The following is a 27,335-nucleotide window of genomic DNA, read 5'->3' as shown; positions in this document are numbered from 1 at the left end:
CTGTGTGTCTATGGTCGGTTCCTGCGACCAGACCTCCAAAGTCCCACCAACTTGTGGGGGCACACCGCTTTTCCAGGGTCTCGTGATCTCGTGGTGTGTGTCGTGCCTTAGCGAACTTGTTCTTTTTATCCCCCTGCTGGGGTATGGCCTGTCCATCAAACTTCAAACAGTTCAGGTTCAAAGCAACCGGTCTGTCAATACTCTTAATTGTGTTTCTCTTCCGTTATCTCTCTCCTCTCATTAACATTTTGAACGTGGTAGGTAAAAAGGTACTCCAAGTCCGGTGAGCAGAATTGGGGCAGCACTGATATATTTGTGCACCAAGTAGAGTTGATCATGATGCATACTCCTCCACCTCTGCTTTTGAGAGACTCTATAGATCTATCCTGACGGTGTATAGTAAACCCGTCGATTTGAGTCACTGCATCCGGTACAGAAGGGGTTAAACAACAGGAATTCTGCAGAGGCTTGAAATTCAAGCAACACACATCAAAGTTGCTGGTGAAAGTTCCCTCCAACTTTCACCCTGCCCTCAAGTTTACCTGGTCCATTTCCGACACCTCCCTCCCCTTTCTAGATCTTTCTGTCTCTGTCTCTGGAAACAGCTTATCCACTGATGTCTACTATAAGCCTAGTGACTCTCACAGCTATCTGGACTATTCCTCTTCTCACCCTGTCTCTTGCAAAAATGCCATCCCCTTCTCGCAATTCCTCCGTCTCCGCCGCATCTGCTCTCAGGATGAGGCTTTTCATTCTAGGACGAGGGAGATGTCCTTTTTTAAAGAAAGGGGCTTCCCTTCCTCCACTATCAACTCTGCTCTCAAACGCATCTCCCCCATTTCACGTACATCTGCTCTCACTCCATCCTCCCGCCACCCCACTAGGAATAGGGTTCCCCTGGTCCTCACCTACCACCCCACCAGCCTCCGGGTCCAACATATTATTCTCCGTAACTTCCACCACCTCCAACGGGATCCCACCACTAAGCACATCTTTCCCTCCCCCCCCTCTGCTTTCCACAGGGATCGCTCCCTACGCGACTCCCTTGTCCATTCGTCCCCCCCATCCCTCCCCACTGATCTCCCTCCTGGCACTTATTCTTGTAAGCGGAACAAGTGCTACACATGCCCTTACACTTCCTCCCTTACCACCATTCAGGGCCCCAAACAGTCCTTCCAGGTGAGGCGACACTTCACCTGTGAGTCGGCTGGGGTGATATACTGCGTCCGGTGTTCCCAATGTGGCCTTCTATATATTGGCGAGACCCGACGCAGACTGGGAGACAGGTTTGCTGAACACCTACGCTCTGTCCGCCAGAGAAAGCAGGATCTCCCAGTGGCCACACATTTTAATTCCACATCCCATTCCCATTCTGACATATCTATCCACAGCCTCCTCTATTGTAAAGATGAAGCCACACTCAGGTTGGAGGAACAACACCTTATATTCCGTCTGGGTAGCCTCCAACCTGATGGCATGAACATTGACTTCTCTAACTTCCGCTAATGCCCCACCTCCCTCTCTTACCCCATCTGTTATTTATTTTTATACACACATTCTTTCTCTCACTCTCCTTTTTCTCCCTCTGTTCCTCTGACTATACCCCTTGCCCATCCTCTGGGTTCTCCCCCCCCTTGTCTTTCTCCGGACCTCCTGTCCCATGATCCTCTTGTATCCCCTTTGCCAATCACCTGTCCAGCTCTTGGCTCCATCCCTCCCCCTCCTGTCTTCTCCTATCATTTTGGATCTCCCCCTCCCCCTCCCACTTTCAAATCTCTTACTAACTCTTCCTTAGTTAGTCCTGACGAAGGGTCTCAGCCTGAAACGTCGACTGTACCTCTTCCTAGAGATGCTGCCTGGCCTGCTGCGTTCAACAGAAGGGGTTAACCAGGATTCCGTGAAACGAAGGACACACGTGGTCCTAATGTCCCTCTGATTCAGCACCCCGGCTCTGAGATCATCAATTTTATTCACCAGAGACAGCATGTTCACCAGCAAGATAGTCGGTATAGCGAGTTTAAAACCCTATCTCCTTAAAAGCATTTGTAATCCTCATCTACGCCCGCGCTTCCTCCGAGGTGTCCTCCGTGGGCACTTCCAACCACAAACGGTGTTGTTTCCGTCGTTTTTAAGCGGCGATAGTTCATTTAATGGCATTGAGACATCTTTGACTGTACTGACCTTGGAAGCAGTTGTGCTTTTTAGCTGCAACAGGCTGAAACGGGAATATTTAATCATATCCATTGGGAGTACTGCTGCTACTCGAGTCATGCCTAGGCGCCCTGGAAATCTCCCCTCATTCTCTTATCCTCTAGGAAATAAAGTTCTATTGACTTATTAGCCTTTAGTCAAATGTTAGGAGGTCATGTGAAAATTTTAAAAAATCTTGGAGTTTATAGCTCATCAAAATACTGATTTGATTATCTTATTGTACTTGTACAAATATTGCTTGATGATTTTAGTTTTCGCACTTTGAAGATGTTCGTATAATTACTGTATTCTTATTCTCTTTTTCATATGCCAAACTGTTAAATTATTCTTAGCTTTTAACAGATCTATCCAATTCTCCTTTCTGAGATGATAGGCATAATTACTTTGTGCCTGATGAATGTTCATACAAAGGAGGTGTAGATGCAGTTGCAGCTGTACACTTGATATTTGTATTGGAGTTGGTGCTGGGCATTTAAAATAATTTTTATCTTAAGTAGTATGTGCTTAAATAATATCAACTTAGAGCCATTATAACCTTAAAGATGTGCATAATTTTATTCTTTTGAGTAATGAAAAACCTACCAAAGTTCATAAAAATAGTTCTACCTAATGCTCCACGTATCTCAAGAAAGGGTTCTTCCCCTCGTATGTGAATACTCCATTAGGATTAAAACTTTGAAGGATGAAGAAGTATGTTGACTCTCTGAAAGGAAATAGAGTCTATCCAAACACAAGGAAATCTGCAGATGCTGGAAATTCAAGCAACACATACAAAATGCTGGTGGAACACAGCAGGCCAGGCAGCATCTATAGGAAGAAGTACAGTTGACGTTTCGGGCCGAGATCCTTCGTCAGGATTAACTGAAAGAAGAGATAGTAAGCGATTTGAAAGTGGGAGGGGGAAGGGGAGAAATGTTGACTGTACTTCCTATAGGTGCTGCCTGGCCTGCTGCGTTCCACCAGCATTTTGTGAGAGTTCATCCAATGTTTTTTAAATATAAAAACAAAGTATTGGAAATATTTGGCAAGTCATACGACATCTGTGGATAGAGAAATAGCATTTGCAGTTGAATGAAGGGGGAAAGATAAAACTTATCAGTGGGAAGATTATGATCTTTCACGATTCAGAAAGGGATCTTCCTCCCTCTTTCATTAAAACTGATCTAAGATGCTGATGATTTTTAACACTTTCATTCCATATTGCTATTACAAATTTTGATGATAAGTTAGGATATTTAAATCACTAAAATATTCTTCTATTTCTATCAATTGAGAATTGCTTTCTGACTGAAATTGTCAAATTTACTTTGTTTTGTAAAAACATGCATTTTCCACAATAGAACAACTGATGGTGACAAATAGGACATGGTCCAATCATTAGTCATAGTCATAGTCATACTTTATTGATCCCGGGGGAAATTGGGTTTCGTTACAGTTGCACCATAATTAATAAATAGTAATAAAACCATAAATGGTTAAATAGTAATATGTAAATTATGCCAGTAAATTATGAAATAAGTCCAGGACCAGCCTATTGGCTCAGGGTGTCTGACCCTCCAAGGGAGGAGTTGTAAAGTTTGATGGCTACAGGCAGGAATGACTTCCTATGACGCTCTGTGTTGCATCTCGGTGGAATGAGTCTCTGGCTGAATGTACTCCTGTGCCCACCCAGTACATTATGTAGTGGATGGGAGACATTGTCCAAGATGGCAAGCAACTTAGACAGCATCCTCTTTTCAGACACCACCGTGAGACAGTCCAGTTCCGTCCCCACAACATCACTGGCCTTACGAATGAGTTTGTTAATTCTGTTGGTGTCTGCTACCCTCAGCCTGCTGCCCCAGCACACAACAGCAAACATGATAGCACTGGCCACCACAGACTTGTAGAACATCCTCAGCATCGTCCAGCAGATGTTAAAGGACCTCACTCTCCTCAGGAGATGGAGACGACTCTGACCCTTCTTGTAGACAGCCTCAGTGTTCTTTGACCAGTCCAGGTTATTGTCAATTCGTATCCCCAGGTATTTGTAATCCTCCACCATGTCCACACTGACCCCACTAATGTCCACATTAATATGTTGATTGTTTACTATTTGGTGTCGTTATTAGCTCTTTCTGTTTGTAGGCCAGTAAGAAATGAAGTTTTTAGATTGCTGGTGATGATCATGACCCTTGTTGGTCTGAAATTCCTGGGACAATCACTAATTAAACCAAATCTCAGACCGCACACATTATAATCTGAATAAGAGGTCATGGCTAAGACATTATAATCTTCAAAACAGGTGGCTTATACACAGCTTATGGCAGTAGCAAGAGAAGGATTAGCTATAATGTGTACAGTTTCCAACTTTCTATCTTATTCTCTGTTTCAATGGCATGTTTTGCAAAAAGTCATAGTCATAAAGCAGGACAACCCTTGGCCCATATCCATCAATCTTCAGCCCCGCTCCCTCATGTACCTAACCAAGTGCTTCTTAAATACCATTGTACCTGCCTCAATCATTTCTTCCATCACTTTGTTCCATATATTCTCCCCCCTTCCGGTCCCTTTTTAAATCTTTGCCCCTCTCACTCTAAACCCAAGTCTCCCAGTTTTGAGGTTCCCTGCCCTGGGAGAAAGATTATTACTTTCTGCCTTATCTATGCCTCTCATAATTTTAAACATTTCTATAAGCTCACCCATCATTCTCCTGTGTTCCAAGGAATAAAGACCTAGCCCGGCCAATTTCTCCTAATAACTGTCTTGAGCAGCAGGAGATGGGTGGGATTTTTAATAAGTACTTCCCTATGTTTACCTAAGAGAAAATCATGGTTGCCTAAGAGATTAGGGAGCCACATTGAGATGTTTTGGAGTTGTTCATATCAACAGGGAGAAGGTATTTGTAGCTTTATAGTGCATGGCTGGAAAATGGCTAATGTTCCGTTGTTTAAAAAGCGTAGCAAGGACGTCTCAAATTCACGTTCATATTTATCATCTGTATGTTGAAACATACAGTAAAATGTTGTTGATGTGTTGGGAGCAGTCTGCAAGCGTTACCACATATTCTGGCACCAACGTAGCATGCCCACCATGCCTGGCAGAACAGAGCAAAATAGAACGTGCCAAGTAACAAAGCAGCAGCAAAACAAGTCCAGTTCTATATTCCCACTGACCTATGTACTCCACCCACATACACAGTCTTCTTACCCTAAGATAGGCTATCTTTGGCCTCCAGCGCTTTTGTGGATTTGCAGACATTAGGCCCTCAACTTCTCCAGCAGATTCCCGGACTTGGGGCTCCAGCCAATCGAACCTCGACTTCCAGACTTCCACTTGACCTTCGGGCTTCAAGCTGGACTTCCAGGTGACCTTCGGTATCGACCTAGGTTTAGTTGCTGACAACAAATGAGGACTCTTCTAAATGGGGAGAAGATTCGAAAATCAGAGGTGCAAAGGGACTTAGGAGTCCCCCTGCAGAATTCCCTGATAGTTAACTTGCAGGTTGAGTCAGTGGCAAGGAAGGCAAATGCAATGTTAGCATTCATTTTGTGAAGACTAGAATATAAAATCAAGGATGTAATGCTAAGGCTTTATAAGGCAGTTGTCAGGCTGCACTTGGAGTATTGTGAGCAGTTTTGGTCACCTTATCTAAGGAAGGATCTGCTGGCATGGAGAGGGTCCAGAGGAGGTTCACAAGAATGATTCTGGGAATAAAAGTGTTAATGAATGAGGAGTGTTAGATGGCTCTGGGCCTATACTCACTGGAGTTTAGAAGAATGATGCAGGATCTGCTTGAATCCTGCTGAATATTAGAAGGCTTAGATGGAGTGGGTGTGCAGAGAATGTTTCCTACAGTGGTAGGAGAGAGGACAGAGCTTCAAAATAGATGAACATCCATTTAGAACAGAGATGAGGAAGAATTTCTTTAGCGAGAAGATGGTGAATCTGTGGAAATATTTGTTTGTTTATTGAGATACAGTGTGGAACAGGCCCTCCCTGCCACGCTGTCCAGCAATCCCCTGATTTAATTGGAGCCTAATCATGGGATAATTTACAGTGCCCATTAACCTACCAACCGATACATCTTTGGACTGTGGGAGAAAACTGGAACACTCAGAGGAAACTCGCGCGGTAATGGGGAGAATGTACAAACTCCTTGCAGGAAGCGGCAGGAATTCATTGCCACAGACGGCTGTGGAGACAGTCATTGGGTATATTTAAAGTAGAAGTTGATAGATTGTAGATTATTCAGGGCGCCCAAGGTTATGGGCAGAACGCAAGAGACTGGGGTTGACACGAGAAAATCTGCAGATGCTGGAAATTGCTGGTGGAAAATGCTGGTGGAACGCAGCAGGCCAGGCAGCATTGTGATGGATAATAAATCAACTATGATGGAATATTAGAGCAGAATCCATGGGCTGAGTGGCCTAATTCAGCTCCTATATTTGATGGATGATGACTCAAACGCTGATCTAGTTAATTCATGTATCCGGGGGTGGAATCACTGATCCTTGTGCCTCATATCCGCACAGAAGTCTGATCCTGGTGGGGGGTGTTAGTGGGCACCTGTCCCCATCCTGGCTGGTATGTGGGCCTGATATCCAACAATTCTTGCAGGATTTGACAAGGTGGACGCAAGGACAATTTACATCTTGGCTGAGGGGTCTATAGGAGAATGAGGGGTGATATTATTTATTTAGAAGTACAGCACAGAACAGGCACTCCCTGATTTAACCCTAGCATAATCACTAGACAAATAACCTATTAACTGGCACATCTTTGGACTGTGGAAGGAAACGAGCACTCAGAGAAAACCCACGTATTCCATGGGGAGGATGTACAGACTTCTTACAGATGACATGGGAATTGAACTCCGACGCCCCAAGCTGTAATAGCATTATGCTAACTGATGCGCTACCATAGCACACTATGTAAAAGATCACTTAATAAAAGATGAAAGATTTCTGTTTTACATTTTTGGATATTCAAAGGTTCAAAGGTACAATTTAATGTCAGAGAAATGTATACAGTATACATCCTGAAATGCTTTTTCTTTGCAACCATCCACAGAAACAGAACAGTGCCCCAAAGAATGAACGACAGTCTAATGCTGGAACCCCAAAATCCCCCTCCCCCCAACTCCCCCCTCGCATGTGTAAACGGCAGCAAGAAACAATCCCCCCTCCCCCCACTGGTTTAAAAAAAAAGCATCGGCACCCACCACCGAGCACTCAAGCGTGAGCAAAGCAACAATAAAGACACAGACGCAGTACTCCAAAGACTACATTGTTCACCCAGCATTCGACATACCACAGGTTCTCTCTCTCCCTAATAAGGGAGAAAGAGGTGTCTTTGTTTTCACAGCAAGCAGGAAGACATAACAAACAACTCGCTGGTTTACGATGTTAAAAGTCTGCCACATCGCTTTTTTTTCAAGCTCTGTGCCCAAAGATCACGATCACGAGTCTCTGGGCACACAGCCGCAGATATTCTGACTCCCTCGATGACACACAGGTCTCCTGTTGTGACACCGACTCAATCTGCCCGTCTCCAGAGCCCCAAGATCTTAGGCTTCCAAGGCTGAGCCCTTGGCGTGGTCTTCAAAAGAACCCTGAAAGGGAAAAATAAAGATATTAAAGATGGAAATAGAGCAGTTTCCGAAGATGCAAGGAAATGAGTCGCTGTTTAGCGCCATCATCACTCTGCTACGCCTTCTTTACACCCCTAGATCTTTCCAAAGGTCCATGCTTGACTCTTCCTAACTTCTCCAAGTGCCTCTTCTCCATGACAGTCAATATGCTGAAGAAATCCAGAGCTGCTTTTGTCCAAATTGTCATGCTTTCAACTGTCATACTCCCTAATATTATAAAATAGATAAGTGAATAGAGCTTGCAGTTAAGTCTTAGAGAAAAAGAACTTTGTTTTCTTTAACTCCCTTCACCCCTACCCAAACTAATCTGCAACTTCACTTCCCACTGCTTCCACCTTCCTTTCTATTAGTTCAGGTTGATTCATGCTCCAAAATCCTTTTTAATCCAGAGGTAAATCTGAAATTTCACTTTCTGTTCATTACTGATGTAAATTGCATCCAACTTTTCAAAATTGTTCTTTTCAATTAACAAACCCCTTACTCTTTGGTACCTCGTTTATGGTTTCATTCCCTGCTGGATTGAATTAGTGTCAGCTTCCATTTCTTCCCTCAATTTCTCCCTTCATGAACATTTTCAAGCCCCTCCATAGTTCTGCATTTCCTGTTTGCAAACTACTCCAACATTATGCTGTGATGTGCATCATTCTGTTTATCTGACTTTGTCTGCCTCATTCTCTGATGCTTCCAGAAGCAAAATAGTGGATCTGAAATAAGTTTATAATGATCTTGAGCATTATTTTGCCTTCTAAAATACAGTTTTACTGTTGTACTCCGGGCAAGGAATGAACTAGCTGCAGAATGGAAACCAAAAAATAAAATATAGATGTTGGAAAAACTGGAAAAAAAAACAGAATGCTGGAAGCACTCAGGTCTGGCAGTAGCTGTGGAAAGAGAAACAATTTATATTGCATGTTGGAGATCCTCGTTCAGAACAAGTACTTGTTCCTTTGAAGAACACCTTCAAACCTTCATTCCCTGAGTGCTCCACACTAGAGTAAGGCATTAATTTTTGCCAGTTTTCAGTGTACGTGTATTATCAGTAGCACTTTTGTCTTTTCAGTAGGGCTTTTATTACTCAAATTACTAATCATTTTAAGAAATTTATTCCCAAAAGTAATCCATTGTGACATTCCAGAGGCCCACTCTGTTCGGACATTCCGGAAGCCCAATTAGCAGCAGAAGCAGGGCACAGCGAACACAGAAGAGACAAACTGGGCAGCCATTGTTGGGAGTTGGGTAGCGGTGAGAGTAGAAGTGTCAGGCTTTGGCTCAAGATGCTTTGGCTTAGAAGAGACGTTGGCTCTGGGTAAGTTTCAATTAAGCTTCCCTTTGTCTTTCTCTTCCATGTAGTAAATGGCCATTGTGTGTTCTTCATGCTGGATGTTGGAGTCCTGGAAAACCTAGAGTCTCCCAGGGAACTACTTAATGCATGAAGTGTATCGAGCTGCAGCTCCATGAAGACCATGTTAGGAATCTGGAGCAGCAGTTAGATGGCTTTTGGCTTATATGGGAGAGTGAGAGTTACAGGGAGTAGTCACACCTAAATTGCAGGAGGCAAGTAGCTGTGTGACTTTCAGGAGAAATGGAAATGTTAATAGACAGTTAGCATAGAGCACCCCATGACCATTCCCCTCAAAAATAAGTATACAGTTTTGGATACTTCTGTGGGAGATGACCTCCCAGGGGGGTGCCACGGAGACAGGTTACTGGCACTGAGCATGGGTCTGTGGTGCAGAAGGTAAAGAGGGAGAAGAAGGGAGCGGTAGTGATAGGGGACTCAATAGTGAGGGGAACAGACAGGAGATTCTGCGAACATGAACGGGACACCGGTATGGTCTGTTGCCTCCCAGGTGCCAGGGTAAGGACACCTCGGATCGTGTCCACAGCATTTTAGGGGAGGGGGGAAGCAGCCAGATGTCTTGGTGCATATTGGTACCAATGACGTAGGAAGGAAAAGAAATGAGGTGCTGAAGAGAGAATGTAGAGAGCCAGGCAGAAAGCTGAGAAGCAGAACCTCCAGGATAGTAATTTCTGGATTGCGACCTGTGCCATGTGCTAGTGAGGGTAGAAACAGGCTGCTTTGGCGTGGCTGAGAAGCTGGTGCGGGGGGGCAGAGCTTCAGGTTCTTGGATCATTGGTGTCTCTTCTTGGGGGAGGGGGAGGCATAAAGTACAAAAAGGATGGGTTGCACCTGAACCTGAGGGAAACTATATTCTTGCGGGCAAATTTGACAGGGGTGGGAACCAGAATAAAGGGACTCAGGATAGGGCGGATGGTAAAAAAGCAAATATAGCGTGCATTCAGACTGTCAGGAAGGGAAGGCATTGATAGGACAAAATTGCAGTGAACAACTAGGGATGCAAAATAAAAAGGGTAGCAAAAACAGCCCTCAGTCTTCTATCACTGCATGGGGTATAACAAGTAAGGTGGATGATCTTGTTGCACTGTTACAGATTGTCAGGTATGATGTTGTGGCAATCACTGAATCATTGCTGTAAGGATGGTTGTAGTTGGATGCTGAATATCCAAGGTTGCAGTTGTATCAAAGGGATAGGAAGGTAGGCAGAGATGGTGGCGTGGCTCTGCTGGTAAAGAATGGCATCAAATCAGTGGAAAGAAATGACGTAGGATTGGAAGATATTGAATCCTTGGGGGTTGAGTTAAGAAGATGCAAGGGTAAAAGGACACTGGTGGCAGTTATATACAGGCCCCCTAATAGTAGCTGGGATGTGGACCACAGATTACAACAGGAAATAGAAAAGGCATGTCAAAAGGGCAATGTTATGATAGTCATTGGAGATTTTAACGTGCAGGTTGATTGGGAAAATCAGGAGGTTGGTAATAGATCTCTAGAGATTGAGTTTGTTGAATGCCTACAAGATGTTTTTTTAGAGCAGTTTGTTGTTGAGCCTACTAGGGGATCAGTTATACTGGATTGGGTGTAATGCAATGAAACAGAGGCTATTAGGGAGTTTAAGTTTAAAGAACCCCTGAGCCAGTGATCACAAGATTGAGTTCAACTTGAAATTTGATAGGAGAAAGTAAAGTCTGACGTAGCAGTATTTCAGTGGAGTAAAGGAAATTACTGTGGTATGAGAGAGGAATTGGCCCAAGTAAACTGGTAGGAGCTGCTGCCAGGGATGACAGCAGAGCAACAATGACTTGAGTTTCTGGGAAAATGAGGAAAGTGCAGGACAGATGTATTCCAAAAATGAAGAAATACTCAAATGGTAAAATGTGTAACTGTGGCTGACAAAGGAAGTCAAAGCTAATGTAAAAGCAAAAGACAGGGCATACGACAAAGCAAAAATTAGCCGGATGATAAGAGGATTGGAAAGCTTTTAAAAACTTACAGATAGCAACTAAAAGAATCACTAAAGGGAAATGATGAAATAGGAAAGCAGGCTATCAAATAATATCAAATTGGATAGTAAAAGCTTTTTCAAGTATGTTTTTAAAAAAGAGATGAGAGTGGATACAGGACCGCTGGAAAATGAGGCCGGAGAAATAATAACAGGGGACAAGGAGATGGCAGATGAACTAAATGAGTATTTTACATCAATCTTCACTGTGGAAGACACTAGCAGTGTGCCAGATGTTGTAGTGTACGAAGAAAGAGAAGTGAGTGTAGTTACTATTACAAGGGAGAATTTGGCGTACATAAGTCACCCAGACCAGATGAACTGTACCCTAGGGTTCTGAAAGAGGTAGCGTTAGAGATTGTGGCACCATTAGAAATGATCTTTCGAAACTCCACTCTTTTTTGTTGTTTATCAATGTTTAGATGATGGAATAGATGGCTTTGTTGCCAAGTTTGCAAATGATGTGAAGATTGGTGGTGGGGTAGGTAGTGTTGAGGAAACAGAAGTCCTTAGACAGATTAGGAGAATGGGCAAGAAAGTGGGAAATGAAATACAATGTAGGCAAATACATGGTCATACACTTTGGTTGTAGAAATAACTGCAGACTATCTTCTAAACAGGAAGAAAATCCAAAAATCTGAGATGCAACGGGACTTGGGAATCCTTGTGCAGAAGATCCTAAATGTTAACTTGCACGTTGAGTCGGTGGCAAGGAAGGCAAATGCAATGTTAACATTCATTTCAAGAGGTCTTGAATACAAGAGCAGAGATGTGATGCTGAGGCTTTAAGGCACTGGTGAGGGTCCAGAGAAGGTTCACAAGGATGATTCCAGGAATGAAAGGGTTATCATACGGGAAACATTTGATCGCTCTGGGTCTGTAGTTGCTGGAATTTAGAAGGATGGCGGAGGGGGATCTAATTGAAACTTCTTGAATTTTGAAAGGCCAAGACAGAGTAGATGTCAAAAGGATGTTTCACATCATGGGGGAGTCTTGGACAAGAGGGCACAGCCTCAGTACAGAACGACGTCCATTTAAAACAGAGATGCGGAGGAATTTCTATAGACAGAGGGTGAAGAATTTGTGGAATTTGTTACCACAGGCAGCTGTGGAAACCAGGTTGTTGTGTGTATTTAAGACAGAGATTGATAGGTTCTTGATTGGATATGGCATCAAAGATTACAGGGAGGGGTAAAAAGAGTCAGCCAGGATTGAATGGTGGAGCAGACTCAATGGACCAAATGGCTTAATTCTACTCCTATGTCTTATGGACTAATGTTTTAACCTGAGCCATTATGTGGATCCCTCATTTTCATGTCAAAAGTGAAGATACACAAACTCCTCCTGCCTTTTCTCCCATGGTCCACTCTCCTCTCCTATCATATTGTTTTTTCTCCAGCCCTTTAGCTTTTCCATCTATCACCTCCCTGCTTCTTATTTCATCTCATCACCCCTACCCACCAGCTTGTACTCCTTCCCCTACCCCCACCTTTTTATTCTGACATCTTCCCCCTTCCTTTCTAGCCCTGATGAAACATCAACTGTTTATTCATTTCCATAGATGCTGCCTGACCTGCTGAGTTCCTCCAGCATTTTGTGTGTGTTGTTATGGATTTCCAGCATCTGCAGATTTTCGTGTTTTATCTACACTGACTAATCTGTTCATCAGTGAATTTCAAGTACTTGTGTAGAAAGTCATACTGCCTTGTTTAACATCTACTGTAGCAAGTTGTGATTTTAGTATTCACAAGACCTGCTCACAAATGCATTATTCCTTGGAAGCGTTTTCTCCAGGCAGAGTTGAAATAAAAAGTGACCCCCCCCCCCATTATAATCTGGTCTATCATTGTGCACAATGTTCTGAAAAACATCAGCTAGCACTATGTTGGTTTTAGTTCTGTTTATGTTATGATATATTTGTGATTCTAGTGCTGCTCCGTGAATAGAAGTGTGAATCACAGAATGTTCCTCACCCAATGTTCTAGTGTTGTGAAACTTTCAAGCAATCGATATTCACTTACAAGTTAATCATTCCTTAATAATAGAATTGCAGAAGAGTACCTTTAATTCCTTAATAACTTTAAAAGCAGTTAATTTAATACTATTTATGATTTTTATGGGCTCCAATATGAAATACAGTAAAGTTATTTGGCATTGATAGTACTGTTTATTTTATGTTTAGTGTCACACTGACCCTAATCTGATGTTTAGTGTTGCTACAGCCAGATTTTGTTGCAAATTATTCAGAGTTTGACAAATTGAAAGGTTAGATAAGAGGTGATTATTAATCTATTCATGGGTAATAACTTTCACAATTTTGTTTAATCATATTTAAGTTTATAATTGGCAGTTGTAAATAATTTGCAAATTAACTCCTGTATTAAAAATACATGCTCAACTTCACATCAGTTATGTTCTGAAAGGCTTTAATAATCTATTTTTATAAAAAGGATGCCATGGTCATTAATGCTTGGTATTTTTATTTGCTTCTTATGAACTTCTAAATTTATATTTCATCTATGCTGTGTTAGGTGCTGCTAGTGTTATCAGTATCTCCACATGAAGAAAAGAGAAAAGTACAATTTGCCTGAAAATGACTACTTATTAACTGGTACTGGCTAGTATGCATGTGCAGGTACTTCATAATGATGCAATCAGCCATAAATGTGACACTTCCCCAGTTGACTAGCCTGTCGAGTTCACCATTACTATCATGAATGTTAAGAGTAACAACTCAGTTAAGTCCATACAGGTGATTAGGAAAATTAGGATGCTATTGTTCTCAAGAGGAGGAATGCCTAGAATGTCTACAAGATGCGTTTTAGAGCAGCTCATGGTTGAGCCCACTTGGGGATCAGCACGGACTAAAAGGGCCGAGATGGCCCATTTCCATGCTGTAATTGTTATATGGTTAAGTCTCTGGAGTTGCCCCAATGTCTATAGGTCCTTGCAGCAATCTTGACTCAAGAGTTTTTCAACTCCGATGCTATGTGGCACCGCAGACTACTTTGCCTCAGTAAGTCTACGTGAAATCTACAGGGAAAATAAAATTAACAGTACATACAAGTCAATCATTGTACTCAGTGCATTATTAACCAAAGTTCCATTTTACTACTACTTCTTTTACAGATATTGGGGGACTGACCAATGTATCTCAGTTGGAGCAGTTGAACAAGCGTTACTGGTATGTGTGCCAGGATTACACTGAGTTTAAGTACCCACACCAGACCAATCGCTTTCCTGAACTCATGATGTGCCTGCCAGAAATACGCTACATTGCAGGTAAATTAAAATGTGGTAATGTAGCAGAAATCAGCTACACTTAGTTTATTATTACAATCACAGGATACTTGCCCATCGTGCAGTGAAGCTCTGACTGTTGCATCTTCAACAAAAAATATCATAAAGTGAAAATTTAATTTCTGTTAATGCTGATCGTCCTTTGAACCGTCATTATTAGGAAAGAGTGGCAAGAGAGCCTATGTTTTAAAAAAAAATTATTAATTACAGTAGGTTCAAAAGGAAATGGTACACTTGTTCAGGGTACTTTTCTCACAATGATTCTAGTTTTATTTCAATGGCTTCTTCCACAAGGTGGTTCCAAAAGCTATTGGAGTGGCACTATAGTTTTGTACCATCAAAGTTAATCCTATGGTCATTGAGAATTCAGTGTTCTGCTACCGCCGATTTCTCTGGGTAACCCAAATGGATACACTTCCTATGCAACACACATCAAAGTTGCTGGTGAACGCAGCAGGCCAGGCAGCATCTCTAGGAAGAGGTACAGTCGACGTTTCAGGCTGAGACCCTTTGTCAGGACTAACTGAAGGAAGAGTTAGTAAGAGATTTGAAAGTGGGAGGGGGAGATCCAAAATGATAGGAGAAGACAGGAGAGGGAGGGATGGAGCTGGACAGGTGATTGGCAAAAGGGATATGAGAGGATCATGGGACAGGAGGCCCAGGGAGAAAGACAAGGGGGGGGGCACCCAGAGAATGGGCAAGGGGTATAGTCAGAGGGAGAAAAAGGAGAGAGAGAGAAAGAATGTGTGTATAAAAATAAATAACAGATGGGGTACAAGGGGGAGGTGGGGCATTAGTGGAAGTTAGAGAAGTCGATGTTCATGCCATCAGGTTGGAGGCTACCCAGACGGAATATAAGGTGTTGTTCCTCCAACCTGAATGTGGCTTCATCTTTACAGTAGAGGAGGCCGTGGATAGACATGTCAGAATGGGAATGGGATGTGGAATTAAAATGTGTGGCCACTGGGAGATCCTGCTTTCTCTGGCGGACAGAGCGTAGGTGTTCAGCAAAACGATCTCCCAGTCTGCGTCGGCTCTCACCAATATATAAAAGGCCACATCGGGAGCACCGGACGCAGTATATCACCTCAGCCGACTCACAGGTGAAGTGTCGCCTCAACTGGAAGGACTGTCTGGGGCCCTGAATGGTGGTAAGGGAGGAAGTGTAAGGGCATGTGTAGCACTTGTTCCGCTTACACGGATAAGTGCCAGGAGGGAGATCAGTAGGGAGGGATCAGGGGGACGAATGGACAAGGGAGTCGCGTAGGGAGCGATCCCTGCAGAAAGCGGGGGGGCAGGAGGGAAAGATGTGCTTAGTGGTGGGATCCCGTTGGAGGTGGCGGAAGTTACGGAGAATAATATGTTGGACCCGGAGGCTGGTGGGGTGGTAGGTGAGGACCAGGGGAACCCTATTCCTAGTGGGGTGGTGGGAGGATGGAGTGAGAGCAGATGTGCGTGAAATGGGGGAGATGCGTTTGAGAGCAGAGTTGATGGTGGAGGAAGGGAAGCCCCTTTCTTTAAAAAAAGGACATTTCCCTCGTCCTGGAATGAAAAGCCTCATCCTGAGAGCAGATGCGGCGGAGACGGAGGACACCACCTATGCACCTTGATGCGGGATTCTGCTGTGTGCCCCATCTAGCCAATGTATGCTGCTCTGCATTCACAGAGAATCCTGTAAACACCAGCCATCCTGAGTCCCGGGTCATTTTTGACCCGCATAAGCTGAGGTTTGAGTTTCCTTATAGGTTCGTGGATGGTATTAATCCGGTATTTCTTCAGGATCCTGGTGATCCTTCCAGAAATCGTGGAATTATAAGGAAGACAGGTGGTAGCAACGGGTTCCTCCTTGTTGTTAAGTTTCCTGGTTTTTCCACTGGCCTTTTTAAGGGCCTTATTGATTTTCTTCACCTTATGGCCATTCTGTAGGAATGTCATGTGTGATCATCTTATTTCCTCATGGACACTCTCTGGGTCTGAAATAGTTTTTTCATGGTTAATCAAAGTAGAAACAACCACTCTATGTTGGCTGGCTTGATGGTGACTGTTATTGTTGAGGTGTAAGTCTCTGTGAGTGGGTTTCCTATAGATGCCATGCCCGAGGCTACCGTCCATGCACCCCTAGACATATTCTTTAATTGTTTGTATGTTGAACTTCAAGGCAAATGGCATGGAACAGTTTAAAGCAAGGAGCCAAGCTATGGTGATGATTCATAAAGTATTTGTCCATGTTCAACTCTGTCTTACAGGTAAACTAGTCAATATTCCTTTGGAACAGCTGCCTCTGCTTTTCAAAGCAGTCCTGCACTCATGTAAAACCAACACAAATAAAGAATGAGCCGTCAGCCTGTGGCCCTCGAATTTTCCATGCCTTACTGCCTCAGGTGAAGAAGGAATACAGACGGGGAATAAAGTTGACCAAGGTTCGGAGAACAGGGAAAATCCTCAGATTGAGAGTGAAGCCTTGTGACTCTGAAAACAGCTAAATTTTACTTTATCTATTTATTTCACGACAGAGTTGAATGTATGATCTTCAACACAGTGCACATGCTTCTGTACAATGCAGTTAATGCATTTCCTTGCAGTTTACGGTATGTAGGGTCTTATTGTTACAGTATTACCATTTTAGGTCTAGTTGAATTTTTTTATATTTTTGGGGGAGGGGGCTGAGCAAAGTTTTGTTTTATTAAGACTACCTCAATAATGAGATGACCATTTGTGTCTCTCTCCATTTCATATGCCTTAAGGCTGTCACTAAAGTGGTCCATTCTGGCAAGCTGCTGCCTTGTTACAACAAATCGGTACTAACTGCAATCAGATCGATTGCAAACTCTTTATTTCCAGACTTTGCAAGAGGTTTTATTTAAAATGTTTATATTTGTTGTGTAGACATCATTTTTGTACACAAATTCAGTGGGGATCCTACAGAAGGATGGTGCAATAAAGTGCATCCAGGTGCTGTAACCAGGCTATTTACAGTGGTTTTTTACTGATGAGTGAGGCAGTTACAATTGGCATCTAATGGGAAAATGCAATTATTTTTCTCTCATGAAGCTAATACTTTATCAATATTACATTTGGTACTGATGCAGATGCGTAAGAAACTGTGCCATCTTGAAATATTTACTGTCAACCAAAAAGCCCTGCTAAGCTATACCGGAATACTGATAATATGTTATTAACATGGTTTCTCAGAACAGACAGGTTGCCATGGTCAAGGATCAATAGTCAGTATGTGTAAAAACCAAAGATTTCATGAACAGGAAATGGTAAATACGTTTCAAAATTATTATGCATTGTATGTCTAAAATGTCAAGCAGTTCTAAATTATTTTAAATCCTTGCCTAGGGATAACATTAGAAGGAGCTAAAATCTGAGTTTTAAAGTTATATTCTTAATTGGACTTTTGTAAACTTGAAGTACAAGGCAGCATTGCTTCCCAAGGCACATGTACCTATATATCTTCCCTGTCAACACCATTTGGAGTTGTCATTGGGGAAAAGCTGTTTGGCAAGTCATATTATCACTTACAAAACATTATTGTGATCCTGTTATCTATTTTTAGACTTGTGGGTGAGGGAATAGAGTTGTCCTAGAATTCTTGCACAATTATGAAATTCAGAACTATACAGATCTTCTTTCAGATAATCAAAATCTGCAGTACTTTATACACCACTATTTGTACATGTTGAAGATTCAATATAAGTCACTGACATTTAGTAACATGGCTCCATCGTCTCCCTGTATCCAAATCCATTCATTTACCCTTTAAATAAAATACCCTGTTGACATATTTGTAGAGCCCAAATATTAGTCAAATCAACGGCAATGCCCTGTAAAGAACCTCTTTTTGCAATTTCACCTTCTAAGTGTACTCATGGTTTGATGAAGAATTCTCTCAATTTATATAATTATTTCCTTTGATCTCAAAGTTGCCAAGAACATCAGAAACTTTTTAAAAACAAAAAAAAATCTTAGTGTTTTTGAGATGCATTTACTTGCAGTAAGTAGGGATTTTAGCAGTTATTCGTGAATGCAGTTAATTTTTTAAAGTAATCAATTTCCCTTCAAGATTCTGCTGGTTTTATTCCAACTGTACAAGCATACACTATTACACACTCCTAATGTGAAATAGATTTACATGGCATGTTTTACCTCAGATGTTCACAGGGAAGATTTGTAGGTGCCTGTTTTACCTCAATATTTTTTGCATTTTTTTTCTCCACTAGTTAACCAAGAAGACCTTTTTATGCAAGGTATTCTTTCAGCTCCCTGTCCTAATTTGTGATCACATTAAATTCAATCATTCCTGCAGCCAGACTCCAGATATGCTCAGTTTAAGGCAAGAGATTCATGCCATTTTTCAAAATAATGGACTCATTTCTGATGAAAAATATTTAAAATTGCATAAGCTATTGATTTTTTTGCAAAATGCTTCTCACCTGTGTAATCACTCTGTTTAAAAAAAAAATGGTCAAAGCCATTTGGAATTGGCATGGAAATGACTATCAAAATGCTCCAGGAATAGCTATAATATTTGTAGCTTATTATGCTTGAAAATTGACATACCTGAACTCTCCAATGCAGGCGTCTTCATCATATTCGTCCACAAGTCTTGAATGGCTTGTTTTAAAACAGGGTAAAGTGAATGTGTTGTGTTGCATACAAAAATTACTCAGGTATTATGATGAAAGTAGATGAACTAGTTTTAGAAGTAGAAATTTTGAACCCCAAGTATCTTTCCCTTTAAATTGCAATTGAGGGCAATGGTTGAAAGGCTGGATACTTTACAGGGAATTGAGAATTTAAATCTTGCTTTAATACATGGGTGAGCATGGATGACATGAGACCTGTTTGCAAAAACAAATGCAGCTGAATCTTGATGCAGTTCCCCAACAATGTGTGCAACATTTGCCAAGTAAAGACTCAGAATTGTTTATTGCGTTGCAATTCCCACCAAAAAATACAGTACTTGAATGATAATTAGTAAAATACTGATATGGTTTGAAGTTACACATCTTCCATAATTGGAGATGGGGATAATAAATGGAGACCTTAATTGAGATAATTAATTGGTTACAATTCTGAATCATGTAATTTGTAATGGTACTGTAACTGTTTCTTGTTGGTGTGTTATACTTTCCCAAATACAAAAAATTTGACAGAAGCAAAAATTTAATTTATTTACCTGATCTCATAGCCATTTCTGGTTAATATCAAATAACTTTATCATTGTTTGCCACTTTATCATTATTGGAATTACTTGGTAAATGTGTAATACATACATTTGAAAGCAGCCAGTAAATGTGAAATAACTGAAATGAAACCAAAGTCCAGTATGTGAAACTAAAAGCATTTTGTATCACTGTGAAAATGCTTCAGAATGTAAACATAGAGGCAGCACAGTTAGTTTCATCAATTCCTTCAAACATGATTTTCCAGACCTTCAAAGCAAAATCCCTCTTTAAACTTGAAATTTATTTCTACCTTTTGTTTTAATTACCTTTTACAAGTTTTTTTTGTGAATGTGGCTGAAAGTAAACCACAAATATTAATTATTTACTTTTTTAATTGAGTTAAATTTTCAAGTTAGATGTTTGTGAAAATGTATCTCTTTCTCAGGATGATAAGCGGCAATCAGTCCTGCTGTGTAGCCAAAAGCAGGAGCGGGGAGGTTGGGGGGGTGGGAGGGTAAGTTGGTGTATAGTGAAACTATAGAAACAAGTAGTGTTTATAGAAGATGTTTAATCCTAAGTGACAAATAATTAATACAGTAGCATAATCCTGGCTTTTCCAAGGGTCATCACTGCCTTGCACGCATTGCAGTTTGTAGCTCAGGGATCTATATTTAAATAAATGACCACTGGAAAAAACAACTTTATGCTGAAAGCTACTTTCATGGACAAATTTAGGGGTACCAAGTCGTATACAAGTGCTTAAAAAATAGTTTGACTCAAAGTTAGTTACTGTGAGTAAATTGAATATTACTACTCCTTCGTTCTCATGTTCCTGTATAAATAGCCAACCCTGGCTGCTAATAGTGGATGCATATGATTCTTCTGGATCATGCATCTATTTCGTCCTTCCATAAAAAAATACTTTGCATTATTGTCATCATTATTCATTACAAATTGATATTGCCCTCAAGGTAGTATAAAGTGACTAATAAATACTTCGATAATAGATTTACTTTGAACCCCATTTTCATTGCTTTTAAAGTCCTTTGTTCAAAATATGAATCTACATTGGCAAGACTTTAAAATTCTGTTTGCTTTCAAACCTGTATTTCAAATATATAATTACTACATATTTGGGTATATTTAGTTAATGGCATCACTCGTGAAAAAAATACTGTTGTATTTGACGCAGTTATCAAAAATTAAGTGGATTCCTTTAGGAGTTATTGTTATAGAACCATAAATAGACCTTTTGTTTACCTGCCTATTCCCAGATGCCCATGAAAAGGTGGTGGTGAGATACCACTTTGATCTGCTGCAATCCTTTTTTTTTGCTACATTATAACAGTGTAGCACAGGTCATGATGACAAACTAATTAATCTCATCTACCTGTTCATGTGTCTGTCTAAATGTCTGTTAGATATTGCTTTATCTGCTTCTTCCATCTTTTCCAGGCAGCAAACACATTTGGTTAGTTCAAGTTTATTGTCATCTGACAGTACATGTATACAGCCAAATGATACAATGTTCCTCCGGACCACAGTGCACCCACAAACATATATCGCACACAGCACAAACCAAAATATTATACTATTAATAAAATATAATTCAAAAAGCATGTGGTAAAGTGTTATGGTATTCTGCAACATGGTAACAACTAGGTTGTGTTAATCTCATTTAGTTCATGAGGAACCTACAATATTCTAGTACGTTACTCAAGAGTGGGAGCTCTGTCCCTGTCCTTGTGCACATTGTCCACTGCTGATCCATATATCGTGTGTACCAACAATGTTTATTTTCAAAGCATTTAAAAATGAAGGGTTGTTTATTATTATAGTTCAAACAATTCTTTGACACGTTCAAATTTCTTAAATGCTAAAAGATTGATCTGCCCACATTGTATTTAGGCTTTTTTTCAAAATTGTTTATCATATTAGCCAACTGATAAATAACGAACACAATAAGTATTATAAAATAATTTAGCATGAAAAGAATTATAAATAATTACACTATTTAGCAAAACATTTTTTGTACTTAAAGCAAGTCACAACATATAGCAACAAATTGAAGGAAAAAAATGATCGAATGCTACAGAACTGTTTTAGTGTTTATAAATAATGTTAACACTATCATAGGAGAATGTCTTGATATCCCAAATATGTCCATGAGAAAAGTGCAGTATCTCTAGAAAGCGCCAGTCAGTGGCAGAAGGAACCAGATTATCTAATTATCAGTTTCATATTGCCTTTTGTGAGTTGTGTTTTCTTGAATTGTGGAATGTGTCTTGTAATAGTTGATGCATAATTTACACAAATGACAGTGTGGAAAAACTACCTCATGTGACATCCTGTTGTTTTATGTCATAAAGGGATAATGTGAAATGTTAAATTTTTTTGCTGTTTACATAACTATGAAGGTGTAAATTTTAACACTCTAGTGCTTGAATGCATCACCATTTTCTTTACAGCCATTAAGCTACATTTTAACCTGCAGAATCACAGTGAAACCCAAGTCAGATTGTTTGTGCTCTGGCTAAAGTAGATTTGGTTAATGAACTCTGCAAGTGTAGACTGTAATTGGTGAAAGTATACTGAATGTATCTTCACTCACTGCTGTATACCTGATGGTCTCAGCCTGTAATAAAACTCCACCTTACAGCACAGAATGAGAAGTTGAAATGATTTACATTGCAAGTTACAGACATAATTGCTAAGCAGTAGCTCTCAATTCATTTTTAATTAAATTATATAATCTTTAATTTGGTTGATCATAATTTGTAATTCTGAGAAACAAAGCAAAAATGTAATGGTAGTAGCCACTAATCATTCTGTAACCCTTTCTACGCACAAATCAGGAAAGTCAAGTCTTTGTCAGACAATCCTCTGCCAAGTGTTCAGATCTGTTGAGAAAATGCTACTTGTTAAGGTACTGCTCCCCAAACCAATGCATGGGTATCTTTTCTGCACTTGTTGCAATGAAATGTAGTTTGCCATCTGTTTTAATGACAGATTAATTAGTACATGAGATTTTAGTTCATCTAAATTGAACCAGTTTGTGTAGTCTTTTGTTTGGAGATGCATTCGGAAATAATTATTTACCAAATGATTTTTTGGACTAAATGAGTGAAACCCATTGGATTATGTGACCTTGTTAAAACTGGATTTATAGACATTATTGAACAGTTGATAATTCCCTTGGAAATTGCATAAATTTGTGAACAACAAGGGAATAGTTCCAGAATTTTGTCTGTAAATCTGCCACACTTCAGTTGAGGAAAGGCCCAACATCAACTGCCACACTTCTGCTCTGAGATGACTCATCTCCCACAACCACACACCACAGATATCTGCTTACCACCCACTGCTCGATAACTTACCCTGCCATCCCCTCCATGTATAATCGAAGCAGAAGAATACCTGCAGATGCTGGGAATCTGAAACAAAAACAAAATGCTTGAAACACAGAACAGCCAGCATCTGTGGGGTGAAACAATCAAAGTCAATGACCTGGCAGTTCAGAATGCTTCATTTATGTTTCTCTTCCATTGTGTTGTTATCAGCCTCAGGGAGTGGCACAGTGGTGACCAACTATTCCTGGAGTAAAATTGCTAATTGTGCATTAGCTTGTTTATAATTGACATACTTCCACTACTAAACACAATTACTGTAAATCATAAAATATTTGGACAGTGTCTTATGTTCTGCAGCATCTTCTAAGTTCACATTTTTCCAACAATGTGAATAAAGCAACTTCCTCATTGTAATAAAATTATCACATTATACAGCCAAGGCTACAGTGCAAGAGCAGGATAATAGCTCATTTTACATCTTCCATAGTGTGCATTTAAAGATAGGGTCTAGAAGGGCATGTCAGAAAAATATTCATAGAATCTTCCAGTAGGGAAGGGGGACATTTAGTTCATCACTACTTCCTTGCCTTGCTACATAGTTTCACCCACAGCTATTTCTTTGAAAATTACTGTTGACCTTCCACCAAGTAAAACTGAGTACATTATTGATCTTCCATTTAAAAAAAAAACGAGCCTTATCATTACAAGATGATAATTATCAGATATCAAATCAAGTTTAATTATCATTCAAAGCATATATAGATAACCGAGACAGTGTTCCTCTGGAGCCAAGGTCTTCGCTCCTTTTTAAATTCCTAGTAATAAAGTAATAATACATCTTTATATTTAAACATCTGTCACAGTTATCAGTCTTAAATTTAGATAATACATGTGCATTTCATAAGCATAATGAAAATATGGTTTCAAATGATACCCATCAAACCACAGAATTTACAGTAGAAACTTGCATCTGGTGTGATTTGGTTTCCATGTAATATCTTTGAGAGTGATTATTGTAGACCAGTGTTTCTGGTTCATTGTACCAGTTAATGTAGCCCTGTTAGTGAATATGCAGTAGAAATGCCAGCAGGTTTACCAATGTAATGCATTGTTGCTGGCCGGATCAAAAAATTAAGCACAAGGCAGGTAAAATAAAATAACTTTGCATATTGGAAGAAATGTTATTATTTCAAAGTTCACTGGGCAGAGGATTCTGTTTTCAAATTACTTGCTTTAACAAAATTATGTTCAGATTATCATTTTGAGACAGTTCACTTCAAGGAGTGCTGCTACTTTACACTTGCAACAGTACAGCCAATGAGCCTTCATTTCTTTGTCAGATATAGTTACGGGTAAACTGAAGCTGATTGGCCCTTCAAAAAACATCTGTTGAAATAATTGCAACATTGATTGCAAGTTCAAAAAAATTTTAGCTTTTCCCAAAATCCCTTGAATAAATCAGGGAAGCATGATGTCACTTCAGCTTAACATTTGATAATTAATATTTACGTCTCTTTCAACTGTGGAAAGATGTCTGATTATTTACATCATAGCATAGGGCGATGGGATCAAAATTCAGAGCCATATATTGTTAAAAATGAAGTGTGCATCATAATGTTTTTTTTCATGTATTAGAAATGTAAAATGTAATAAAGGTTTCTTTCTGGATTTCTGTTTGCTCCACTCTGTAACTTAACTACCTTCTGAGAATTATGTGACCAATAAGTGTTAAAAAGCATGTTTAGTATGTTAGAAATTTGAAAAATAAATGTGAATCAATTTACCAAAGTCTCTGATCTATTTTGTGTTATTATTTAGAATTTCAATGTCACATAATCTTACCAGGAACTATGGCATTTGTGTACCACCTTGACATATCAAAATACTGTCACTGTAAACACGACACAACCAAAAGCTGGTCCAGATTTGGTATCTGGAAAACTAGTTTTGACAACTCCGTCAATCAGCACAATGGCTAGATTTCTACCACTTTCCCAAAGTTTTATATTACATATAACATAGAAATCTACAGCACATTGCAGGCCCTTTGGCCCACAATGTTGTGCTGACCATGTAACCTGTTCTAGAAACTGCCTAGAATTTCCCTACCACATAGCCCTCTATTTTTCTAAGCTCCATGAACCTATCTAAGAGTCTCTTAAAAGACTCTATTGTATCCACTTCTACCACTGTCACGGCAGTGGGTTCCACACACCCACCGCTCTGTGTAAAAGAACTTGCCTCTGACATCCCCCTTGTACCTACTTCCAAGCAGCTTAAAACTATGCCCCCTCGTTAGTTATTTCAGCCCTGGGAAAAAGCCTCTGGCTATCCACATGATCAATGCCTTTCACCATCTTATGCACCTCTATCAGGTCACCTGCTCATGTTCCATCTCTCCAAGGAGAAACAGCCAAGTTCACTCAACCTATTCTCATAATGCATGCTCTCCAATCCAGGCAACATGCTTGTAAATCTCCTCTGCACTCTCTCTGTAGTACACCCAACCTTCATGTAATGAGGTGACCAGAACTGAACACAGTTCTCCAAATGGGGTCTAAGATCTTGTATAGCTTTAACATTACATCACGGCTCTTGAACTCAATCCCACGGTTGATAAAGGCCATCACACCATAAGCCTTCTTAAAAACACTGTCAACCTGCAGAGCAGCTTTGAATGTCCTATGGGCACGGACTGCAAGATCTCGCTGATCCTCCACACTGCCAAGAATCTTACCATTAATATATTCTGTCTTCAAATTTGACCTACCAAAATGAACCACTTCACACTGAGCTGGGTTGAACTCTATCTGTCACTTCTCAGCCCAGTTCTGCATCCTATCAATGTCCCACTGTAATGTCTGACAACCCTCCAGACTATCCACAACACCCCCAAATTTTGTGTCAGCAAACTTACTAACCCACCCTTCTTCCTTTTCCAAGTCATTTATAAAAATCCCAGAACAGATCCCTGTGGAACACCACTGGTCACTATCCTCCATGCAGAATATGAACCATCTACAACCACCTTCTGTGGGCCAGCCAATTCTGGATCCACAAAGTAAGGTCTCCTTGGATCCCATATCTCCTTACTTTCTGAATGAGCCTTGCATGGGGAACCTTATCAAATGCCTTATTGAAATCCATATACACTACATCCACTGCTCTACCTTCATCAATGTGTTTTGCTACATCCTCAAAGAATTCAATCAGGCTCGCAAGCACGACCTGCCCTTGACAAAGCCATGCTGACTATCCCTAATCAGATTATGTCTTTCCAAATATTCATAAATCCTGCCTCTCAGGACCTTTAACAACTTGCCCACCACTGAAGTAAGACTCACTGGTCTAATAATTTGCTGAGTTTTATCTACTCCCTTTCTTGAACAAGGCAACATTTGCAACCTTTTAGTCTTCTGGTACTTCTCCCATCCCTATTGATAATGCAAAGATCATTGCCAGAGGCTCAGCAATCTCCTCCCTCACTTCCCACAGTAGCCTGGGGTATATCTTACCCTGACCGGGTGACTTACCTAACTTAATACCTTTCAAAAGCTCCAGGACATCCTCTTTCTTAATGTCTATACATTCAAGTGTTTCAGTCCGCTGTAAGTCATCCTCACAATTGGTATGGTCCTTTTCACTAGTGAATACTGAAGCAAAGTACTCATCAACTACCTCCTCTGACCCCATGCAGGTGTTTCCTGATTGGTTCTATTCTCACATGACTTATCCTCTTGCTTACCACATACTTGTAGAATGCCTTGGGGTTTTCCTTAATCCTGCTCGCTAAGGCCCCTTCTTGCCTTCCTAATCTCATTCTTGAGCTCTTTCCTGGCACCCTCGTAATCTTCTCAAGCTCTAACAGTACCTAGTTTTTGAACCTTTCGTAAGCTTTTCTTTTTAACTATATTTTCTACATCCTTTTTACACCATGGTTCTTTTATCCTACCATCATTTCCCTGCCTCAATGGAGCATAACTATGCAGAACACCATGCAAATATTCCCTGAACATTTGCCACATTTCCCTGAGAACATCTGCTCCCAATTTATGTTCCCACCTAATAGCATCATATTTCCCCCTACCCCCAATTAAATATTTTCCCTAATTGTCTGCACCTATCCCTTTCCAGCACTACGGTAAAGGAGATAGAATTCTGATCACTAACTCCAAAATGCTCTCCCACTGAGAGACCTGACACCTGACCAAGTTCATTTCCCAATACCAGATCAAGTACAGCCTCTCCTCTCGTTGGCTTATCTCCATAATGCGTCAGGAAACCTTCCTGAACACACCTGACAAAC

General features: G+C 40.6%; 1 protein-coding gene across 3 annotated transcripts in view; it reads left to right on the top strand.

The window, feature by feature from the left end:
- Positions 1-24,790, top strand: part of LOC134359768 (nuclear receptor subfamily 6 group A member 1) — a 328,226-nt gene extending 303,436 nt beyond the window's left edge. For all 3 annotated transcript variants that reach the window (XM_063073379.1, XM_063073380.1, XM_063073381.1), the window contains 2 exons: positions 14,335-14,487; positions 16,752-24,790. In XM_063073379.1, coding sequence (XP_062929449.1) covers positions 14,335-14,487; positions 16,752-16,840 — 242 coding nt within the window. In that variant the 3' untranslated portion in view covers positions 16,841-24,790. The remainder of the gene's footprint in view (positions 1-14,334; positions 14,488-16,751) is intronic.
- The last annotated feature ends 2,545 nt before the right edge of the window (positions 24,791-27,335 follow it).

The sequence above is a fragment of the Mobula hypostoma genome, chromosome 21, assembly GCF_963921235.1.
Source record: "Mobula hypostoma chromosome 21, sMobHyp1.1, whole genome shotgun sequence".
Lineage (NCBI taxonomy): Eukaryota > Metazoa > Chordata > Chondrichthyes > Myliobatiformes > Myliobatidae > Mobula > Mobula hypostoma.
Note: the sequence above shows the minus strand (reverse complement) of the source record. Positions and strands in the feature narration are given on the sequence as shown.